Consider the following 15,968-nt stretch of genomic DNA (forward strand, 5'->3'; position numbering starts at 1 on the left):
AAATTCTTTTATATGTGTGCTAAGCTAGCGCTAGTTTGGTACATAGCATGCGAGGCCTCAGGTGCCAACTGGTGCCTGAAGCCGAGCTCTATATCAGGGCCTTGGTCCCATAACAATAGCCTAAGGTCGCCGGGCTATCTAACACAGCAGAAGACACTACATAATATAGTCAACTTCCTTTGTTAGCTATATATATCAATTAATATCATTAATTTGTATGGCCTCAGCCTAATTCTCCTGAAACTTAGTCCCTCCAAATAGTCTTCCGTACATGGCGGGGCTAGACCTTACCGAAAAGTCAGTGCGGTCGGTTGTTGTATCTGCTTAGCCCAATACTGATCTTCGCCGTGGCGGTGAAGCAGAGCCAGTAATTTATATATTCAACCTCCATACAGCGGAGGGATGTAGTACCTTAAGACTTGAAGGTTCATCTTGACAATGTGAACATAAATAAGGAAGAATAAAGAATAAAGCAGTAAATTCAATCATGTGGAGAAAGGCATATGAGGAGAGATTAGATGAACATGAGGTCGCGGAGACAGACAAGCATTCCAGGCAGGGTGGTGACCCACTCTGACAGGGTTCAGATCCACCTTTCTAATTTAGCCCTTCTTTTCTTCTCTGTTATTGTGCAGTAACATGCCTATCAATGTGACAGGTGCTGCTTGGAACTTGCTTTATGATCGGGTCCAAGAATCCCGGGCGCGCTAGCACAGAATTAGCGGCACGGACCTGGCTGACCGATCCAGGAGATGTCGTGCGCCGATAAACAAGTAGTTCTGGATAGCGATCTGTAATCTTTGTCTAGCCTTTGCCAGTCACCACGTGCCACTTTACAATCCATACCGTTCGCGAGGTTGAGCTATTGGGCTGATTACCGCCATGTTATCCAACAATTCGAAACGTTTACCCCATACTCATAACATGTCACGAAGCATGTTGCGCAAGTCCAGAAGTGCGGCTTGTACCGCGTTCGTGGAGAAACTTAATATGGTTTGAAATTATACCAACGGAAATCATCAAAAAGGATGGGTTTCCAACACATTCGAACCATCTGCTATCTGTAGGCACAGGAAAGAGCAAGAAGCTGTTTCGGCTGCGGACAGTCACATGAGAGCTTCCTAAGCCATCTTTGCGGCATGACTCAACACCAAATCTCTGACCGGGCGGGTATTATACCTGTTTCGTTGCGTACTATTACATATTATCTTGAAATGTGCATTGACACTGCTACTTGAATAATTCCTGGATCACCAACGATTATGGTGGGGCAAAGAAACAGCATTCGCGCAGATGTCATCGCCGAAAAGTACCTGTTAAGCGAAGCTCAAACTACCCTTCTATGTTCGTTTCTTCTCTCGGATCTTGTGGTATCACTTCAATAGGATAAGATGAACTATTCATCGCCTTTTAATCTCATTCTCGCACTTCGTTGTGGGGGACGGATGACCTTCTGGGAGAGATGTCCTTGAATAGTTATGCTTATTGGACTTGACCTGCTCATAGGGGCGGAATGCAACTTCCCCTCTTCGCCGGTTTAGAGTTTGTAAGCAATGGGCTATTCTGCGCAGCGATAAGTCCGGGCCGCTCGACAGGATTATGACTTGTCGTGCGACGAAAAACTCCCAAGCGGAGAGCAGTCCGGCTGTCTGGGTCGGCAAATTATTTCGGAAACCCCTTTCGCAGGTAACTATGATCTACGCGCACATTGGCTTACGACTTAGTACGTATAAGAGCACGTCTATTTTGCCTTTGAATTTGGATTGCCGCGCCGGCTGCGCACTTGGATAGTCATAATCATATGATAACCATAACGATAGCAGTTCTGTCTTAGACCTAGCAAACTAAAAACTGAACTAAGTACCTTCCAGTGTACTAAAAAACATCGCATGGCCTCGCCTCTACAAGTTAAGGTCTCACATTTGCTTCTGTACCAACCGCTCACGCTGAAGATGACTTATAACCCGTCTTTCTCTGGCACGCAAAGCTATACATCTTGGCGGATTACTACAACATCCTGCCGCTTGTTGGTCTAGTACTGCACAGGCTTACAAACAAACTGACGCGGTTTATCTGTTTGAGGACAATGTGGGGGTTGTGGTGAAGCTGTTTTGATATGTGTATTATGACACGTTACCTGGCGACATTCTGAGGAGATTAGTGGCGGCCTATATTGTCTCATTACTGGGGCAGATCGGCGAGAGCGCCATGTTCCAGGAGCTGCTGGAAGGGCGCGAGGAATTTGTCCCGGACTACTGGCAGTTGGCTTGGTGAGATTCGTGTATCTGGCATGCATACTAAAAAATAGTAGCGTTACTTACTAATGTTAGTTTGTATTTCGAATCTCTTTGTTAATTGTTAATTTAATCAAACTAAGTGATATAAATTCTCAACAACAAGCAGCATAGCTTTAACCTTTCAACTACCGCTGCCTTATTGATCATATTTGGACGATATTTTCTGCGACCTTGTGTATATTTGCCAGAGATCTACAGATATATCTACCTAGATATCAAGCAGCAGCCTAAAGATAACGTGAGAAATGTTCTAATAGGCAGATACAATATATAAAATATACTATAAAATCCAACAACCAGAAGATAAATCATGAAAGAATATCTCGTGATAATATTTTATCGATATTAGAAACACAGTGGAATTTTATTGCAACTTTTAGAGATATTTGTCCGAAGTAGTAGTAACAATACTGTGCATAAGCAAAGAAAAACGTACTTGTTGTTGTACACTTCGCTAGTTGGCATGGGCGTAAGTCGAATGACGACGATTGAAGACCATCCCCATTGAGGCCACCTTGATTATTGCCAGAGTCGTCCAGTAAGAAACTCTCGAGTTAAATGATCCCTGACAGACTACATGCCTGTAGTGGTCAGGTTTGACATAGATCGTCCAATCATCTCTTTCCAAGAGGACATCTGCAAGGCCCTCTCTACATCACTCGGTCGCCAACCAGGCGAACGACCAAGGCAGATACTCGTACGAACAAGATCTAGGAAATTCCAGAAAATTAGCATAAGAAAGAAAATGGTAGAAATCGAAAAAGCAATTACACTTGATCAAAATCGATGCGTTGACCACGTTGACAGTCGATGGAAGTTGTGCGCCTTTCGAAGGCGGGTATGCTGACAGATGGATTTTCCGTTCTCGCAAAAGACCCTCTAGATCGCTACTGTCAAACCACTTCCCATGCAGGTGGCGTTGGATATCTGGGGGAAGTTCTTGCAAGGGATCGTTGTGGACGGGGGCACAGTGGTTGTCGTTTGGAAAGGGTACGGCGGGAAAGTGAGTGCCGGCGCCACCAAGGCGAAAGAAGGGAAGCCGTTCGAACTTAAGCATACGCTCGGGGTGTTCATGATAGTGCACGCAGGCTTCGAAATATGATGTCAAATCTTCACGGCTCATAAGACTGAGTAGGAAGCGGAACTTGTTGCGGAGTTGATCTGTCGTAATGGCGGGATTTTGCAAGGACGAGAGGGCGTAATGTGCACATCCCAGCCGAACTTGATGAACAAACTGCGATAATTGTATTCGTGAGATAGACTTCAGTGGGGTGAAAATGTGAGCAGGAAGGGAGAGCTCGGGAAGGGAGGCTAAGACGGTTGTTGATGGTGATGACGATGAGTGGCTATGCAATATTCGAATCGATTGAGCACGAAAATCACCTGGACATGGCTTGACCCATGGGTCTACAGGGTCTCTTAATTCCTGGTCATGCACGGCAGGGTAAAGGAGATTTCCAGCCGAGAGTTTCTCGTAGCCTTCAGCCAGTGCATCACAAGTTGCCAGGAGGCTGCATAATTTCAGATGAAGATCGCTATGCAGCGCGAGTGCCCCGCTCTTAGACAAATCCTGCCCGAAAGAGGTTATCATACTGTGCATTGTCATGAGTGATGTCTGCAGCTGGCTAATTCGAGCGTCGCTTTGCGACAACGCGGCCTTCTCGCGTTCACGGAAAGCACGCTGTGCTAACCGAATTTGATTGCGACGCCGCTCCTTACATTGGTTTAATAAACATGAGCCAAAGGTTCTTCTACAGAAGACTGCTATTAGGGGACGTACCTCTGCCGGGATTTCTGCAAGACTGTCATTGTCCTTGCGCGGTCGACCCCTTTTTTTGAGCTTGGGCTTCTCTGCCGTGTTCGATGGTTTGCTAACTTGTGAGGACTTGCAGTTTGAGATCATTGCGGAGATGGGGGAATCTAAGGATCTTTGAGTAGACTGCATGCTGGCATCAATCCGATGGTTTAGCGGCAGTGCGTCATCCCTCTCTTCAACGGCAAAGACCCGCCAATGTCCGTTGGTAAGGTGTAGGCACTGGAGGGAGAGGGGGAAAGTAATGGATCCAGGCTGACAACAGCAGATGGGGCGCTGTGGGTCGTGATTCAATTACTGTAGGTGGGTAGGGCTGTTTGGTAAGACTCAGAAAGTCTCAATCCGAGACAGGTCGACGAAAACTGGCTTGATCTATAATCGAATTTGAGAAGACAATTACAAACATATAAGTGGAAACTGTGGGGTGTGTAGGACAACTAAGCTACAGTGCTAGATCGTTCCAGCTCGAAACCAATAATTTGCGGTGGCGAAAAAGGAAAACCGACCCATATTTCTGAGCCTCGGGCAATGTTCAGTAATCAAAATTGCCTCCAACAGTCACCTGACCTGCCAAGGACACGAGCTTTCCCGAGTCAAATGAGCTACAGTTTATGACCATATGGCAGACAATTGTACCAATTCGATAGGTGGAATTTCCATGAATTAGGGCTCATGGTAGTAACTCATTGCCCCCCACTCCAACTATGAAAACAAGAGAGCAAATCAGAGCGCGCTCACAGAACTTGCGCAACTGACTTGCAAAAGATATCTATTCCACCGCTGTGGGTAACGCTTCTTCATCGCCTCCTCAACCCTATCGGCATCGCGCAGCTGGTTCACTTTTTCTTCAAACGCCAGAATATACTGCCTAGTGGCCTCAATCAAATAAGGACCGTCTGCTTGCGAAGCCCTCTTGTGCCCTGGAACCACGATACTTGGTTTCAAGGCATCGATTTGGTCGAGTGCTTGCAGCCAGTCCTGGCGCTTCTCAGCTGTACGGGCCTCTGCTAGGAACTGAAAGCAGTCACCATACACGATGTCCCCGGCGACGACGAGTCGAAGGACTGGCACATGCAGGAAGGATGAAGCCTCTGTATCAGAATGTTTAACGGGCACACCAAAGAGACTATGGCCGTCAATCGAGAACTCTCCACTCTCTGGCAATGCCTCTGGGATAATCTGTTCTTCAGCCTGGAACTGGCCGCCCGGAAACCATCCCGTCCACCGGGGAATCGAAGTGGCTAATGTTCGTTCAATTCCCTGAACAACGCGGGAAGTAGCAACACACACAACACTTGGGAAATGCTTTCGAATCACCGGATTGCCAAAAAAGTGATCACAGTGAGCGTGAGTGGTGAAAATATATCGGAGATTCTTTCCGGGGGCTGTGGTCTTGATCCAGGCGGCCAAATCTTCTGACTGCTGAACCGAGATTGGCGTATCAACCAGCACCGCGGATGTAGGTCCTTGAATCAATGTACAGGAGATGGGCGACCACCATTGCTTGGAAGGATCTTCAGAGCCAGTTTCGGCCCGGATAGGAGGGGCGACATAAACGTCCACTTGTAGACTCATGGTGAATATGGAGGGAAAGATCAATTTTTAGTATTTGATGGCTGAGAGTGACATGATTCAGGTTGACTTTATATAAATTCTACAGCTGGCACGGGGTTCAGGATTTGTCATAATGGAGATTTTGAATTACTGATCATCGAGAGCCGTGGCGTGTGTAACAATCGGTTCGTGAAGCTTGACCCGTGATCGGGATTTTTTTCGCTGGAATGAGATTGCATCATCATCATCATCATCATCATCGCGTGTCTCCCGCAGCCCCAGTCGTGCTGTGTCATCCCAGTCACCCAACCCATTGGAATGGCTGCTGCATTAAGCAAGCTTCTACTTACTAAGTACCCGTTTGCATTGGAACGCCACGTTAATTAGTTACTCCCTTCGATGTTTACTAATTCGTCCACTTTACAACGGCGGATGATTGCGGCCATCGGGCAAATACACCTTTTATAACCGAGTCCTGTTACCGCTTGTATTAAGAATCTAAGATCTATGATTAGTCTCTATAAAATTAGATTATAATAACTCATGATTCCTAATTTATAGCTGTCTCTTAAGGACTTCTAGATTAAGTATATCTCTAGAATAGAAATTATAAATCAGAATCTAACAATATAATAATCTTAATATAAAATACAACTATTACAGATTATAGTTTTTAAGGCTATAAACAGAATCTAATAGGTGGTAAGTATATAAAACCGGCAGAACTTTAGTTTATAATATATCATAATTACATGTATATGTAATACCAATACATAGAATTATGCAGGCGGTGAATGGACTCAGCTGTGAAAATCGTTAAAAAAGGGGTATTTGCCCGATGGCCGCAATCGTCCGCCGTAACTCTACCTTCCATTTCTATGAGTTACGATGTTGTGTTTAGGGATTTCCATTCTCGACCACCTTTCTCTATTGGTCTCGCTTTGAACGATTTTTCTACTCGCAAACGAAGACGGGTTTTCTCATAATTTTGTGGCCAATTTGCGTTTGCAGATCAACTCCTTGCGTGAGATTTCATAGTAGCAGAATTCCTCACCTCGGCTAATCAAGTTGATTTGGCGAGGGTTAAAAGTTAATTTTTGCCTTTTTCTTCGATCGAGCTTTGACAGCTCCATTCTAGCAGAAATCTATTCCAACGCTGTGGGAAGCGCGAAATCATCGCTTGCTCAAGTTGGTCACTGTTGCTGCTTTTTGCCAGCTCCTCCTCAAATGCCAAAATATAATCTCTTGTGGCTGAGATTAAGTAAGGTCCATTGGCCTGCGTAGCTCTCTTGTGACCTGGAACCACAATATGAGGGCCGAGGGTATCAATCTGCTCCAGTGCTTTCAGCCACTGTGCACGCTGTTGCTTCGTTTTGGCTTCACCAAAAAATTGATAGCAATCGCCGTAAACAATGTCCCCACAGACGACAAGTCGAAGATCTGGGACATGGAGAAATGAGGAAGCCTCCGTATCGGAGTGTGGCACGTCAATCCCATAGCACTTGTGTCCATCAACAGTAAATTCCCCGCTGCTAGATAGAGGCTCCGGCACCGATTGATTGCCCGCAATCTGACCACCAGGAAACATCTTTTCCCACATTCCAAGGCTTTCGGGCCAGTCTTTCTTAATGGCATTTGACACAGTGGAAGTGGCGACACATTTCGCTTCTGGAAAAGAGCGCAAAACAACGGGGTTGCCTAGAAAATGGTCTGCATGGGCATGGGTCGTGTAGATATAGCGGAGTTCTTTTCCCGGGGCAGTGGCTTGGATCCATTTGACCAAGTCCTCAGAGAGCTTGACAGAGATAGGCGTGTCAATGAGGATTGCAGACCTTGGACCTTGAACGAGGGTACTGCAGATCGGTGAAAACCATCGCTTGTCAGGATCAGAATGCCCATTCTCTATCAGAATGGGCGGAGCAGTGTATACGTCGACTTGGAGTTGGCAACTCATCGTGAGACGATCTGTCAGAGAAGACAAAGATTTTGAAGGTGTGATGAAAATAACTCATGGATCCCCAATATTGGTTTCTGGAAAGCTTGAGACATTTATTAATCCCGAGACAACCGCAAACCCAATTTGATTATTGATCGACTACAGACGAAGTACGTCACATGTTTGAAGTCATTACTCACTTTAGAACATCACACTTATTGCATTGATTATGTGGATTACTGATCACCGAGCGTCGCCGGTTCCGCCGCACCCGGTCTTGATGCCATACCGAAGCTTAGTTTACCTGGGACACGAAAGCTAAACCAAAAATGCGGGCGACTTCTGTACCGTAAGTCATATTCATTTCCAACATCATAATAGTTAATGGATTTAATTCCTCGAAGAGGGTTTTTTCGTACAGGAGGACTATTACCGTAGTGATGTCACTACCGTATCAATAATACTGCAAACCGAGCAAACCTCCTTTTTATATAATGCCATACAGTTTCCCCTTGTAATCAGTTTAGCTCTCATTGATACTATCCCACCTTACCTAAACCAATTGTTTCTATCACTCCAAGTCAATTCGTGCAATGGCTCATCTTGGTGAATTCACTTTAAGATCAGGCTATTCAATCCCGTCTGTGACGCCCTTGCCTCCAGTATCAATACGAAATCGTACGCTGACATGCCAACAGCCAGTTGGGATTTGGTACCTGGCAATCAGCCCCCGGGCAAGTGGGCGAGGCAGTCTATGAGGCCTTGAAGATAGGTTATCGTCACTTGGTAATACCGAGACTCAAATTCATCCGATTTGGAAAGATTTGCTCATCACTTCTCGGCGCGTTAGGATTTGGCTACAATGTACATTCTTTTCTTTTCTTTTTTTTTTTTTTTTGGATAGTGTCATTACTGTACTAATTTTATGAACCACGCGCTGCTAGTTACCGAAATCAGAGCGAGATCGCGAAAGGTATTCAGCGGGCGTACAAGGAGGTTCCTGGTCTGAAGCGTGAGGATATTTTTATCGTATGCCGCAGTCGCCTCCTCAGATCACTTTACTCTAGTTACTGATTAAGCCTATCAACAGACTTCCAAGCTTTGGAACAAGTACCTCAGCCTCCCCTCTCGCTGTGGTGGTCCGAGTTGCTTACTTTTCGAAACAGCCAACATCATCCTGAAGAGGTTGAACCCGCTCTTGATGCGTGTCTGAAGGAAATAGGCATCGACTACATTGATGTGTGTCATTCCTTGGGACCGCTACACGATGATCCGCTAATGAGCCAGCTCTATCTTATTCATTGGCCCGTGGCATTCGCGAAAGGCGATGAATTTATTCCTCTCGATGCGTCGAGCAGCCATGAACGCGGCGATGCACTCATTGACGAGACTGTCTCTATTATTGACACGTGGAAGGGTCAGTTTTTCTGCCCGGTCAAAACATAAATACTCACTTCCATTAGCCATGACTCAACTCCCTAAGGACAAGGTAAGGAATATTGGAGTTGCTAACCACAACGTTGAGCAGGTCAGTATTCTCCCTCTTCTCTCCCCCTGCGCCATGCCGCTCCCAAAGCTCAAATTGGCTCTTTAGCTCGACGCTATTATCAAGGGCACCGGCGTCATCCCTGCTGTCAACCAAGTTGAACGCCACCCCTTCCTGCTAGACAATGATTTGGTGAGGTACTGCCATGAGAAAGGCATCCACATCACGGCATACTCGGTCAGCCTTCCCAAAATAGCGGCATGTGCATATTCTGACCCATAACTTTAAAGCCACTTGGAAATAACAACCTCGGGCTTCCTCTGGTGATAACTCACCCTGTCATTCAGGAAGTCGCAGCTTCCGCGTCTGAACGGCTCGGGGAACCAGTCAGCGGCGCTAACGTTGTGTATGGCCGAATCATCCCTTACATCAAAACCCTGTGCCCAGTTCTACTTTTGTTACAGGCAATGTGCTGATCGAAATGTCTCTCAGCATCGCATGGGCTCAGGTTGGTGGCCACAGCGTGATTCCGAAATCCGTGACCCCTTCACGTATTCGCGAAAACTTCAAGTCCGTCACCTTGACGGATGAAGAGATTTCGAATGTTGAATCCCTTGGGAAAGACCGAAAGCGCTACAATATTCCATACTCCTACTGTAGGTTTCCACCCAGCATGCAACATCATTCAGAGAACCTAAACCAGATACAGACAAGCCCCGCTGGGATATCAATATTTTCAATGAGCCAGAGGAGAAAGCGGCAAGCCGAAGACCCGTCTTCACTAAACGGGCTTGAATGCTTTTCTTATGCAACACACGTGTTCAATCTGACAAATATTGTGGGATGCAGGGTTTTGCAAGTAAAGCTCGGGGATTTCTTGGATGTTGCCTAACCCCTCCGCACACATCAATGGTTCCATTATCAAGACGAATGCTATTCCTATATCTTACTCAGATTATTTTTACAAGCTGTTGCCATCCATTCACGGCCGCCTCGTATCACCCTTGCCCTTTTGATGTAAGGGAAACATGGACAAGAGGCCGATATGTAGAACCAGTAAGCTTAATCAGACACCAGCTATTTGCTTATTGACTATGTTGAAAATTGAGCAATTGAGACTACAAGACCAGGGGCAAAAATGGCAAGGCGTTTATTCAAGGTATAGTGGCCCTGCAGATTTCGACGATTTGATCGACAGTTACAGTCGGGAATAGCTTCCACTACTTCAGCACGGTTCTCATATATTTAATATCCATAAATGAAGATTGCACGTTCTAATACAACGCTGTCCTCTCTACCTGCTTAAAATCGACCTGAGAATTAGACCATCTCAAAGTTCGTGGAGTTTGATTTCGGGTCTCTTTCGGGTGTCTATTGCATACGGCATTTCGCCTATAAATGCGTCTCAAGGCCTTTATCCCTATACGGCTATTCGATGGTTTAATTAGTGGCATTTTGTTGTTAACCTGGACTTAAGTAGCGTCAATCATCACATTCTCGCTTTGCCAGGAACCCGCAGTATTGACTGCTGACTCATGCAGGCTGTTAGATTCCCCTGCTCGTCCCATAATTTACTCTCACTGTACGTACGGCCGTGGCCGGCGTGATGACCGATAGCCTCCCTCAGATGCCACTCGTTCATCTTGGGACTGGGCGAGAAGACCCGAAGAGCAAAGTCCAGGCTGGAGCACGCATCCGCATCCTGAAAGAACAAGTGATTATGGGCTAAAGGCAAGAAGGACAGTAATCCGTCCATAATGAACCCTAAGGCAGCCATCTCCTCGCCTTCTGAAGTTAAAGAGTGTTTCACTCGGAACCACTCCGCCGAGGTCTTCGCCGTCGGGAGTAGGTCGTCTTGGCTCGTGGCAGCAGCTTTGATCAAACCCATGAGATTCTGGGCAGTGATACCCTCCGGGCAGGGACGAGTTTCATAGAGATTCCGGGGAAGTCCGAAAAGGGTGTGGAATGCGCGGAGTTCTCGCGCCGTGACTTTGCCCGTTTGAATCCAGTCTTTCTCTATCAAAGATTCCCAGGGGCTACAGTTCGTCCAGTGGCTATACTGCTGCGTGGGTTGAGTCGAGTATTGTAGCAGAGATGGTTCATCTCTATGCAAATCGACCAGAAGCTCCATGCACAACCGTAGTTGTGGCTCCGGGGTTGGGACTTTTTGATTGACAAGCACCCGATAAGTCACAAAGTTCTTGCTTCTGCGGAGTTCAGAAGGGGTGCAGATGAGGGCGGTCTCTGTGCTGACTGCTCGGAGATAGTGTCCCATGGCTGAGTAAAGGTGGAATCCATCCGGAGCAGACTTGCATGCAGCATGAATTCCGAGGGCGATTGCATAGCCTCCGTACGCGATAGGCGCCGAGTTTCCCATACGCTGAGGTTTCTGAGAGGAGATATAATTCGGGCCCTCTTTGTACAGTGCGACATGGTCTGCTAATGTGCTCGCCATTTGATATTCCTCGAGGGTAACTTGAAGAAGAAAAATAAGTATAGCGTTTTATCTTTACAAAGAGAAGGATAGAAAAAGACTCGGGGGTAGATATCGCTTCGGTAGCCCGTCGTGAAATTACTTGGAAGCTGCTCAACTACGTAGATTGTTCACACGTGTTAAACATGGGTTCCTCGGCAGTGGGTTCAAGGCTGTCAAACACCCAAGAGCGGAGAATTCTTGCATATTGCCGACTTGCCGAGGGATAATCACCCATGATTACTGAGCACCCTGTTGACTTGACCCACTTACTAGGCGGTAAATCCGTACCAAATGCCGTTCTCAGCTTCGGGGTAGCGCGATCGACCTTTCCACCCAGTAAGTGAGATTTACCTTCGGGTTGATTACTGTATGTCGAAAGTACCGTATTATTTCGTGGTGAATGATACATAGGAAGTCATAGATCCACACCCTCGTGATCACTTTTAGAAAGGTTGCATCTTTCTGGGTCTAGATTTACCGCACTCTTCAACGGAGATCAGTAATCATAATGAACATCTCCCCGGTTGCAGTTCGCCGTGCAACTCCATTCTTGAATTAAGATGTATTACCAATCGATTTAATGGAAGATCGACATCATTATCGTCATAGATGATTTGTAATTCATGTTAAATAAAATCGAAGTAGACAATAAGGAACTCTTACAAGGCCTTAAGGCGAGGAAGGCAGGTCCAAGCCCTACACTTATCTCTCCAGTCTCGACACCTTTCTTTTTCCATTCATTATCATATCCAATTTACTACCACAACTCTGCCGCTGAAATGGTCACAAATATCCGAAACGTGATTGTCATCGGAGCCAGCGGGAATGTGGGTAGATCATCTATCAAGGCCTTGCAGGCGGAGGGTTTTGAGGTGACCGGGCTTACGCGGGAGTCGTCGGACTCAATCTTGCCCGCAAACGTCCGGCACATCAAGTCCGATTTCTCACAGCCCTCCTTGCAAGAGGCTTTCAGAGGCCAAGATGCGGTTGTTAGTGCAGTCTCCAGCATCATCCCCGGCGATGCATTGGCCCAGCAAAAATCGTTCATCGATGCTGCTCTCGCGGCTGGCGTCAAGATTTTCATCCCGTCTGAGTACGGAGTCGACACTGGGGAGATTCCCTCGCCAGACTTTATTCCGTTCTTAGTGGACAAACGTCACGCTGTCGATTATCTTAAACAGCATCAAGAGAGAATGTCATGGACGGCGGTGATCTCGGGCGGGATGTTCGACTGGGGATTGAATATCCCCGGCTTTGGAGGTTGGGATCTACCTGCGCGCAAGGTTACTATCTTTGACGACGGGGACATTCCTTTTGAGGCGACTAGCCTTGATCAGGTCGGTAGGGCCATCGCCAAGTGCTTGAAGAAGCCCGATCTCACCATGAACAACTACATTTACGTCAATAGCTTCACCATCACGCAAAACCAAGTTCTGAAAACCGTCGAGAAAATCACCAATGAGAAATTCACTGTCATGAAAGATTCCGTCGATGATCTGTGGACGTCTGGTGCTTCAAAATGGAAAGAAGGTCAGCCGTTGGGTGTTTTGGCTATGATTGCTGGAACTGTATACGGGCAGGGAAATCTCAATCACTTTTCAGTGACCAAGGGATTGTGGAATGAGAGATTGGATCTGCAACAGGAGGATCTTGAAGTCTTTCTGCGAGACTACCTTGCCAAGAAATAGTGACAATAGGAGCTCTCCGAGCGAAGATTTTATACATCGACCTTTTTGTCTGAAAACTTCTTTCCACCCAACCTGAAGGGTTTTTCGTACGCAAACAGGTTACATGGTTCAAGACTAGGCGATATATCCCTCCACCCCACGGTGCCCGGGATCTAGCATGAGGTTTCGCAAGTAGGATAAATTGAGCCATGATCCATGCCCCGAATTTGAACCGAGGTATAAAAATTCCAATTAACCTAACCTGACCTGGCTGTTAGCCACTTTAGACCTAACCTGGCCGTTAGCCACTCTAATATATAATATTTTCTAAATACTATTAGGACTTTCTGCCTTTCTTTTAATCAGAGAATACAGAAAAACTACTGCTATACTGGGGAAAAAATATTAACTATAAAATTAAGCTTATATACCAGAATAGAAAAAAGCCAGAAGTTCTATAGGGCTTTTTTTATAATATATTTTAAAAAAAACTAATAGTTCTATAGTCTGAACTGACCAAACTACTGGAGAAGAATTTTATATAAATTAGCTACTTTTTAGTAGCAGCTCTAATACTTTTTATATAAAAGCTAAAAAAAATTTAAGATTCTGTATAAATTACTAAGTATTTAATATAATTATAAAAAAAAACTGCTATCTGCTTTCTCTAATTTATAAGACCTTAAACTAAATTAAAAAAGCAAAATAGTTTACTAAACTAGATATTTTATCCGCCTTTCATAAAATCTGTATTATAAAGGGTTAAGAATAAATAACAGCCTTTTATATACAGTATAGGCTATATAAATAGCTAGTAATATTCTTTAGACTAGCAAATATTCTAAGTACTTTTTAAAAGTATATTAACTGGAATATTATATAAATATTTTAATAAATTCTGTTCAGCCTATATTAATAATATATTAATTTATATAAATAGGGATGTTAAAAAGCACTGTAAATATATATAAAAAGTATTATAAAAACTAAAAAAAGCCGGCCTGTTTTTAAATTTTAAAAAATATAAGTTTAAAAAAAAGAAAATCCTTTATTTTATATTTATTATACACGCAGGGCAAGGTATTAAAATATATTTTAAAAAGATTAAAATAATTATTTTATAGAAAAGTTTTAAATTAGCAAAAGCTGTTTAAAGCTTTTTAGAATTTGTAAATTTTTACTGTAAATTTATTTTTAGATTTTTAACTACTGTACAACTACTTATAAATCTAATAAAAAAATTAGTTTTTTAAGTAGATCTAAAAGTGCGAGGCTAGCTTTTAGATATTAAAAAAAATTTATAACTAAGCTAATTCTCTGTTTTTTTAATTTTAAATATATAATAGTAGTAGAGACAGACTTCTTAGGCTATAATATAAAAAAATACTTTTTTAGATAAATAAAAATAAAAAGCTATATTTTTATACCTACTTTTTTAAATAGAATACCCCAGCTAAGTACAATTATAAGATTTATAATAAAAAACTACTAGCAGTTATATAGTATCTGAAAGCTTAGAATACTTTTTTAAGCTATATACACTTATAAAAAGATATATATAATAAAGCTTAATATTAAGCAGATTTAACTTTAAACTAGTCTACTAAAAAGGAATAAAAAAAATAAGCAGATATTTTTTTATAATAAAAATAGAATATATCTAATAAATAAGACCTTATAATATTATTTTATATAATCCAGATTTTTAGCAGGATACTAAAAGGGGATTTAAAATATAAAACTAGTTTACTTACTGTAGTCTTAGTATAGTTATAAAAATATAAAACAGAATTAGATAAAAATCTTCTAAAACAGCTACAGTAAACTATTATAAAACTATTAAAGCTAAAAAATAAATTTAAAAACAGCTAGACCAGCGCTTTAGCAGCAGATATAAATTATTAAAATCTAATAAAGCTTATATAAAAAAAATATATAAACTTCCGCCCCAGCTGAAATTAAAGATCTTTTTAAATAAATATTTAACAGAAGGAGTTTGGGTATACTTTTAAAAAAAATAGTAAATTTCTAACTATAAACTACTTTATATAAATCTTATTTAAAGTAATTATAATTTTTTTATTATAGAATATTTTAGCTGGGAGCAGATTTATTTCTTTTTTAGTAAAATATACTTCTAATCTAATATATCCTAAAATATAAAAAAGTATATTTAAAACTGTAATATCTGCAGTTATATAAAGCTATAAAAAAATTAAAATACAGATTACTAAAGCTGCTGCTAATACTGGATTAATTTTAATAAAAGCTAATAATAGATTTTATTACTAATTTATCTAAAAGTAAGTTATATATAAATATTTTTATAATTACAAACAGACTAATAAAAAAGTAATATTTTATATAATAAAAAAGATTACTACTAAAGCTACAGCTAAAGCCTTAGTTAAAATAGTTTTTAAAAAATATAGTATTTTAAAAACTATAGTCTTAGATTAGAACACCTAGTTTATAAGTTATATATAAAAAAAATATATAATCTATTTAGAATAATTAAAAAATTGTCTACAGCCTATTATTCTTAAATAAATAAAATAACTAAATATATAAATAATACTATTAAGGTGTATTTAAAAGCTTATATAAATTATAATTAAAAAAATTAGATTAATCTGCTGCCTCTGGCAGAGCTAGTAATTAACAGCTATATAGATACAGCTATAGAATTCTAACTATTTTTTCTAAGCTATAGTTATAAATTAAATCTAAATAATTAAA

The 15,968-nt window shown here is 42.4% G+C and overlaps 6 protein-coding genes across 6 annotated transcripts; 2 read left to right on the forward strand and 4 right to left on the reverse strand.

Moving 5' to 3' along the window:
• Positions 1–2,924: 2,924 nt before the first annotated feature.
• Positions 2,925–4,137, reverse strand: BO82DRAFT_257963 (bZIP transcription factor; the record flags this gene model as incomplete). Its single annotated transcript, XM_025630917.1, has 3 exons — positions 2,925–3,007; positions 3,069–4,011; positions 4,078–4,137. Coding segments are annotated over 3 exons (1,086 nt in total), but the record flags the coding sequence as incomplete, so codon positions are not given.
• Positions 4,138–4,833: 696 nt separating this feature from the next.
• BO82DRAFT_271478 (MBL fold metallo-hydrolase) lies at positions 4,834–5,685 on the reverse strand (the record flags this gene model as incomplete). The annotated part of the gene is made up of 1 exon (XM_025630987.1): positions 4,834–5,685. One exon carries the CDS (start codon positions 5,683–5,685, stop codon positions 4,834–4,836), a length of 852 nt encoding a protein of 283 aa, XP_025497518.1.
• A 766-nt stretch (positions 5,686–6,451) lies between these two features.
• Positions 6,452–7,669, reverse strand: BO82DRAFT_349817 (MBL fold metallo-hydrolase). The gene has a single exon (XM_025633971.1). It carries the CDS (start codon positions 7,616–7,618, stop codon positions 6,755–6,757), a length of 864 nt encoding a protein of 287 aa, XP_025497519.1. The 5' UTR covers positions 7,619–7,669; the 3' UTR covers positions 6,452–6,754.
• A 483-nt stretch (positions 7,670–8,152) lies between these two features.
• On the forward strand, positions 8,153–10,012 carry BO82DRAFT_349818 (Aldo/keto reductase). The gene is made up of 12 exons (XM_025633972.1): positions 8,153–8,240; positions 8,299–8,386; positions 8,451–8,464; positions 8,545–8,629; positions 8,691–8,710; positions 8,767–8,839; positions 8,888–9,017; positions 9,064–9,128; positions 9,195–9,323; positions 9,377–9,492; positions 9,579–9,742; positions 9,796–10,012. Exons 1-12 carry the CDS (start codon positions 8,194–8,196, stop codon positions 9,879–9,881), a joined length of 1,017 nt encoding a protein of 338 aa, XP_025497520.1. The 5' UTR covers positions 8,153–8,193; the 3' UTR covers positions 9,882–10,012.
• Positions 10,013–10,317: 305 nt separating this feature from the next.
• Positions 10,318–11,619, reverse strand: BO82DRAFT_349820 (thioesterase family protein). Its single transcript, XM_025633973.1, has one exon. It carries the CDS (start codon positions 11,539–11,541, stop codon positions 10,576–10,578), a length of 966 nt encoding a protein of 321 aa, XP_025497521.1. The 5' UTR covers positions 11,542–11,619; the 3' UTR covers positions 10,318–10,575.
• A 616-nt stretch (positions 11,620–12,235) lies between these two features.
• Positions 12,236–13,471, forward strand: BO82DRAFT_349821 (aromatic alcohol reductase). The gene has a single exon (XM_025633974.1). The coding sequence runs from the start codon at positions 12,342–12,344 to the stop codon at positions 13,248–13,250; it is 909 nt and encodes a 302-aa protein (XP_025497522.1). The 5' UTR covers positions 12,236–12,341; the 3' UTR covers positions 13,251–13,471.
• Positions 13,472–15,968: the final 2,497 nt, after the last annotated feature.

This window comes from Aspergillus uvarum (genome assembly GCF_003184745.1).
Source record: "Aspergillus uvarum CBS 121591 unplaced genomic scaffold BO82scaffold_1, whole genome shotgun sequence".
NCBI lineage: Eukaryota > Fungi > Ascomycota > Eurotiomycetes > Eurotiales > Aspergillaceae > Aspergillus > Aspergillus uvarum.

Bases quoted from the DNA above. Each gene is read 5' to 3' on its own strand.
- BO82DRAFT_349817 (XM_025633971.1), bottom strand. From the start codon at position 7,618: ATGAGTTGCCAACTCCAAGTCGACGTATACACTGCTCCGCCCATTCTG.
- BO82DRAFT_349818 (XM_025633972.1), top strand. From the start codon at position 8,194: ATGGCTCATCTTGGTGAATTCACTTTAAGATCAGGCTATTCAATCCC. The intron at 9,324-9,376 runs GTCAGCCTTCCC...ATAACTTTAAAG, and splicing joins TCCACATCACGGCATACTCG to CCACTTGGAAATAACAACCT. The intron at 9,743-9,795 runs GTAGGTTTCCAC...AACCAGATACAG, and splicing joins CAATATTCCATACTCCTACT to ACAAGCCCCGCTGGGATATC.
- BO82DRAFT_349820 (XM_025633973.1), bottom strand. From the start codon at position 11,541: ATGGCGAGCACATTAGCAGACCATGTCGCACTGTACAAAGAGGGCCCG.
- BO82DRAFT_349821 (XM_025633974.1), top strand. From the start codon at position 12,342: ATGGTCACAAATATCCGAAACGTGATTGTCATCGGAGCCAGCGGGAAT.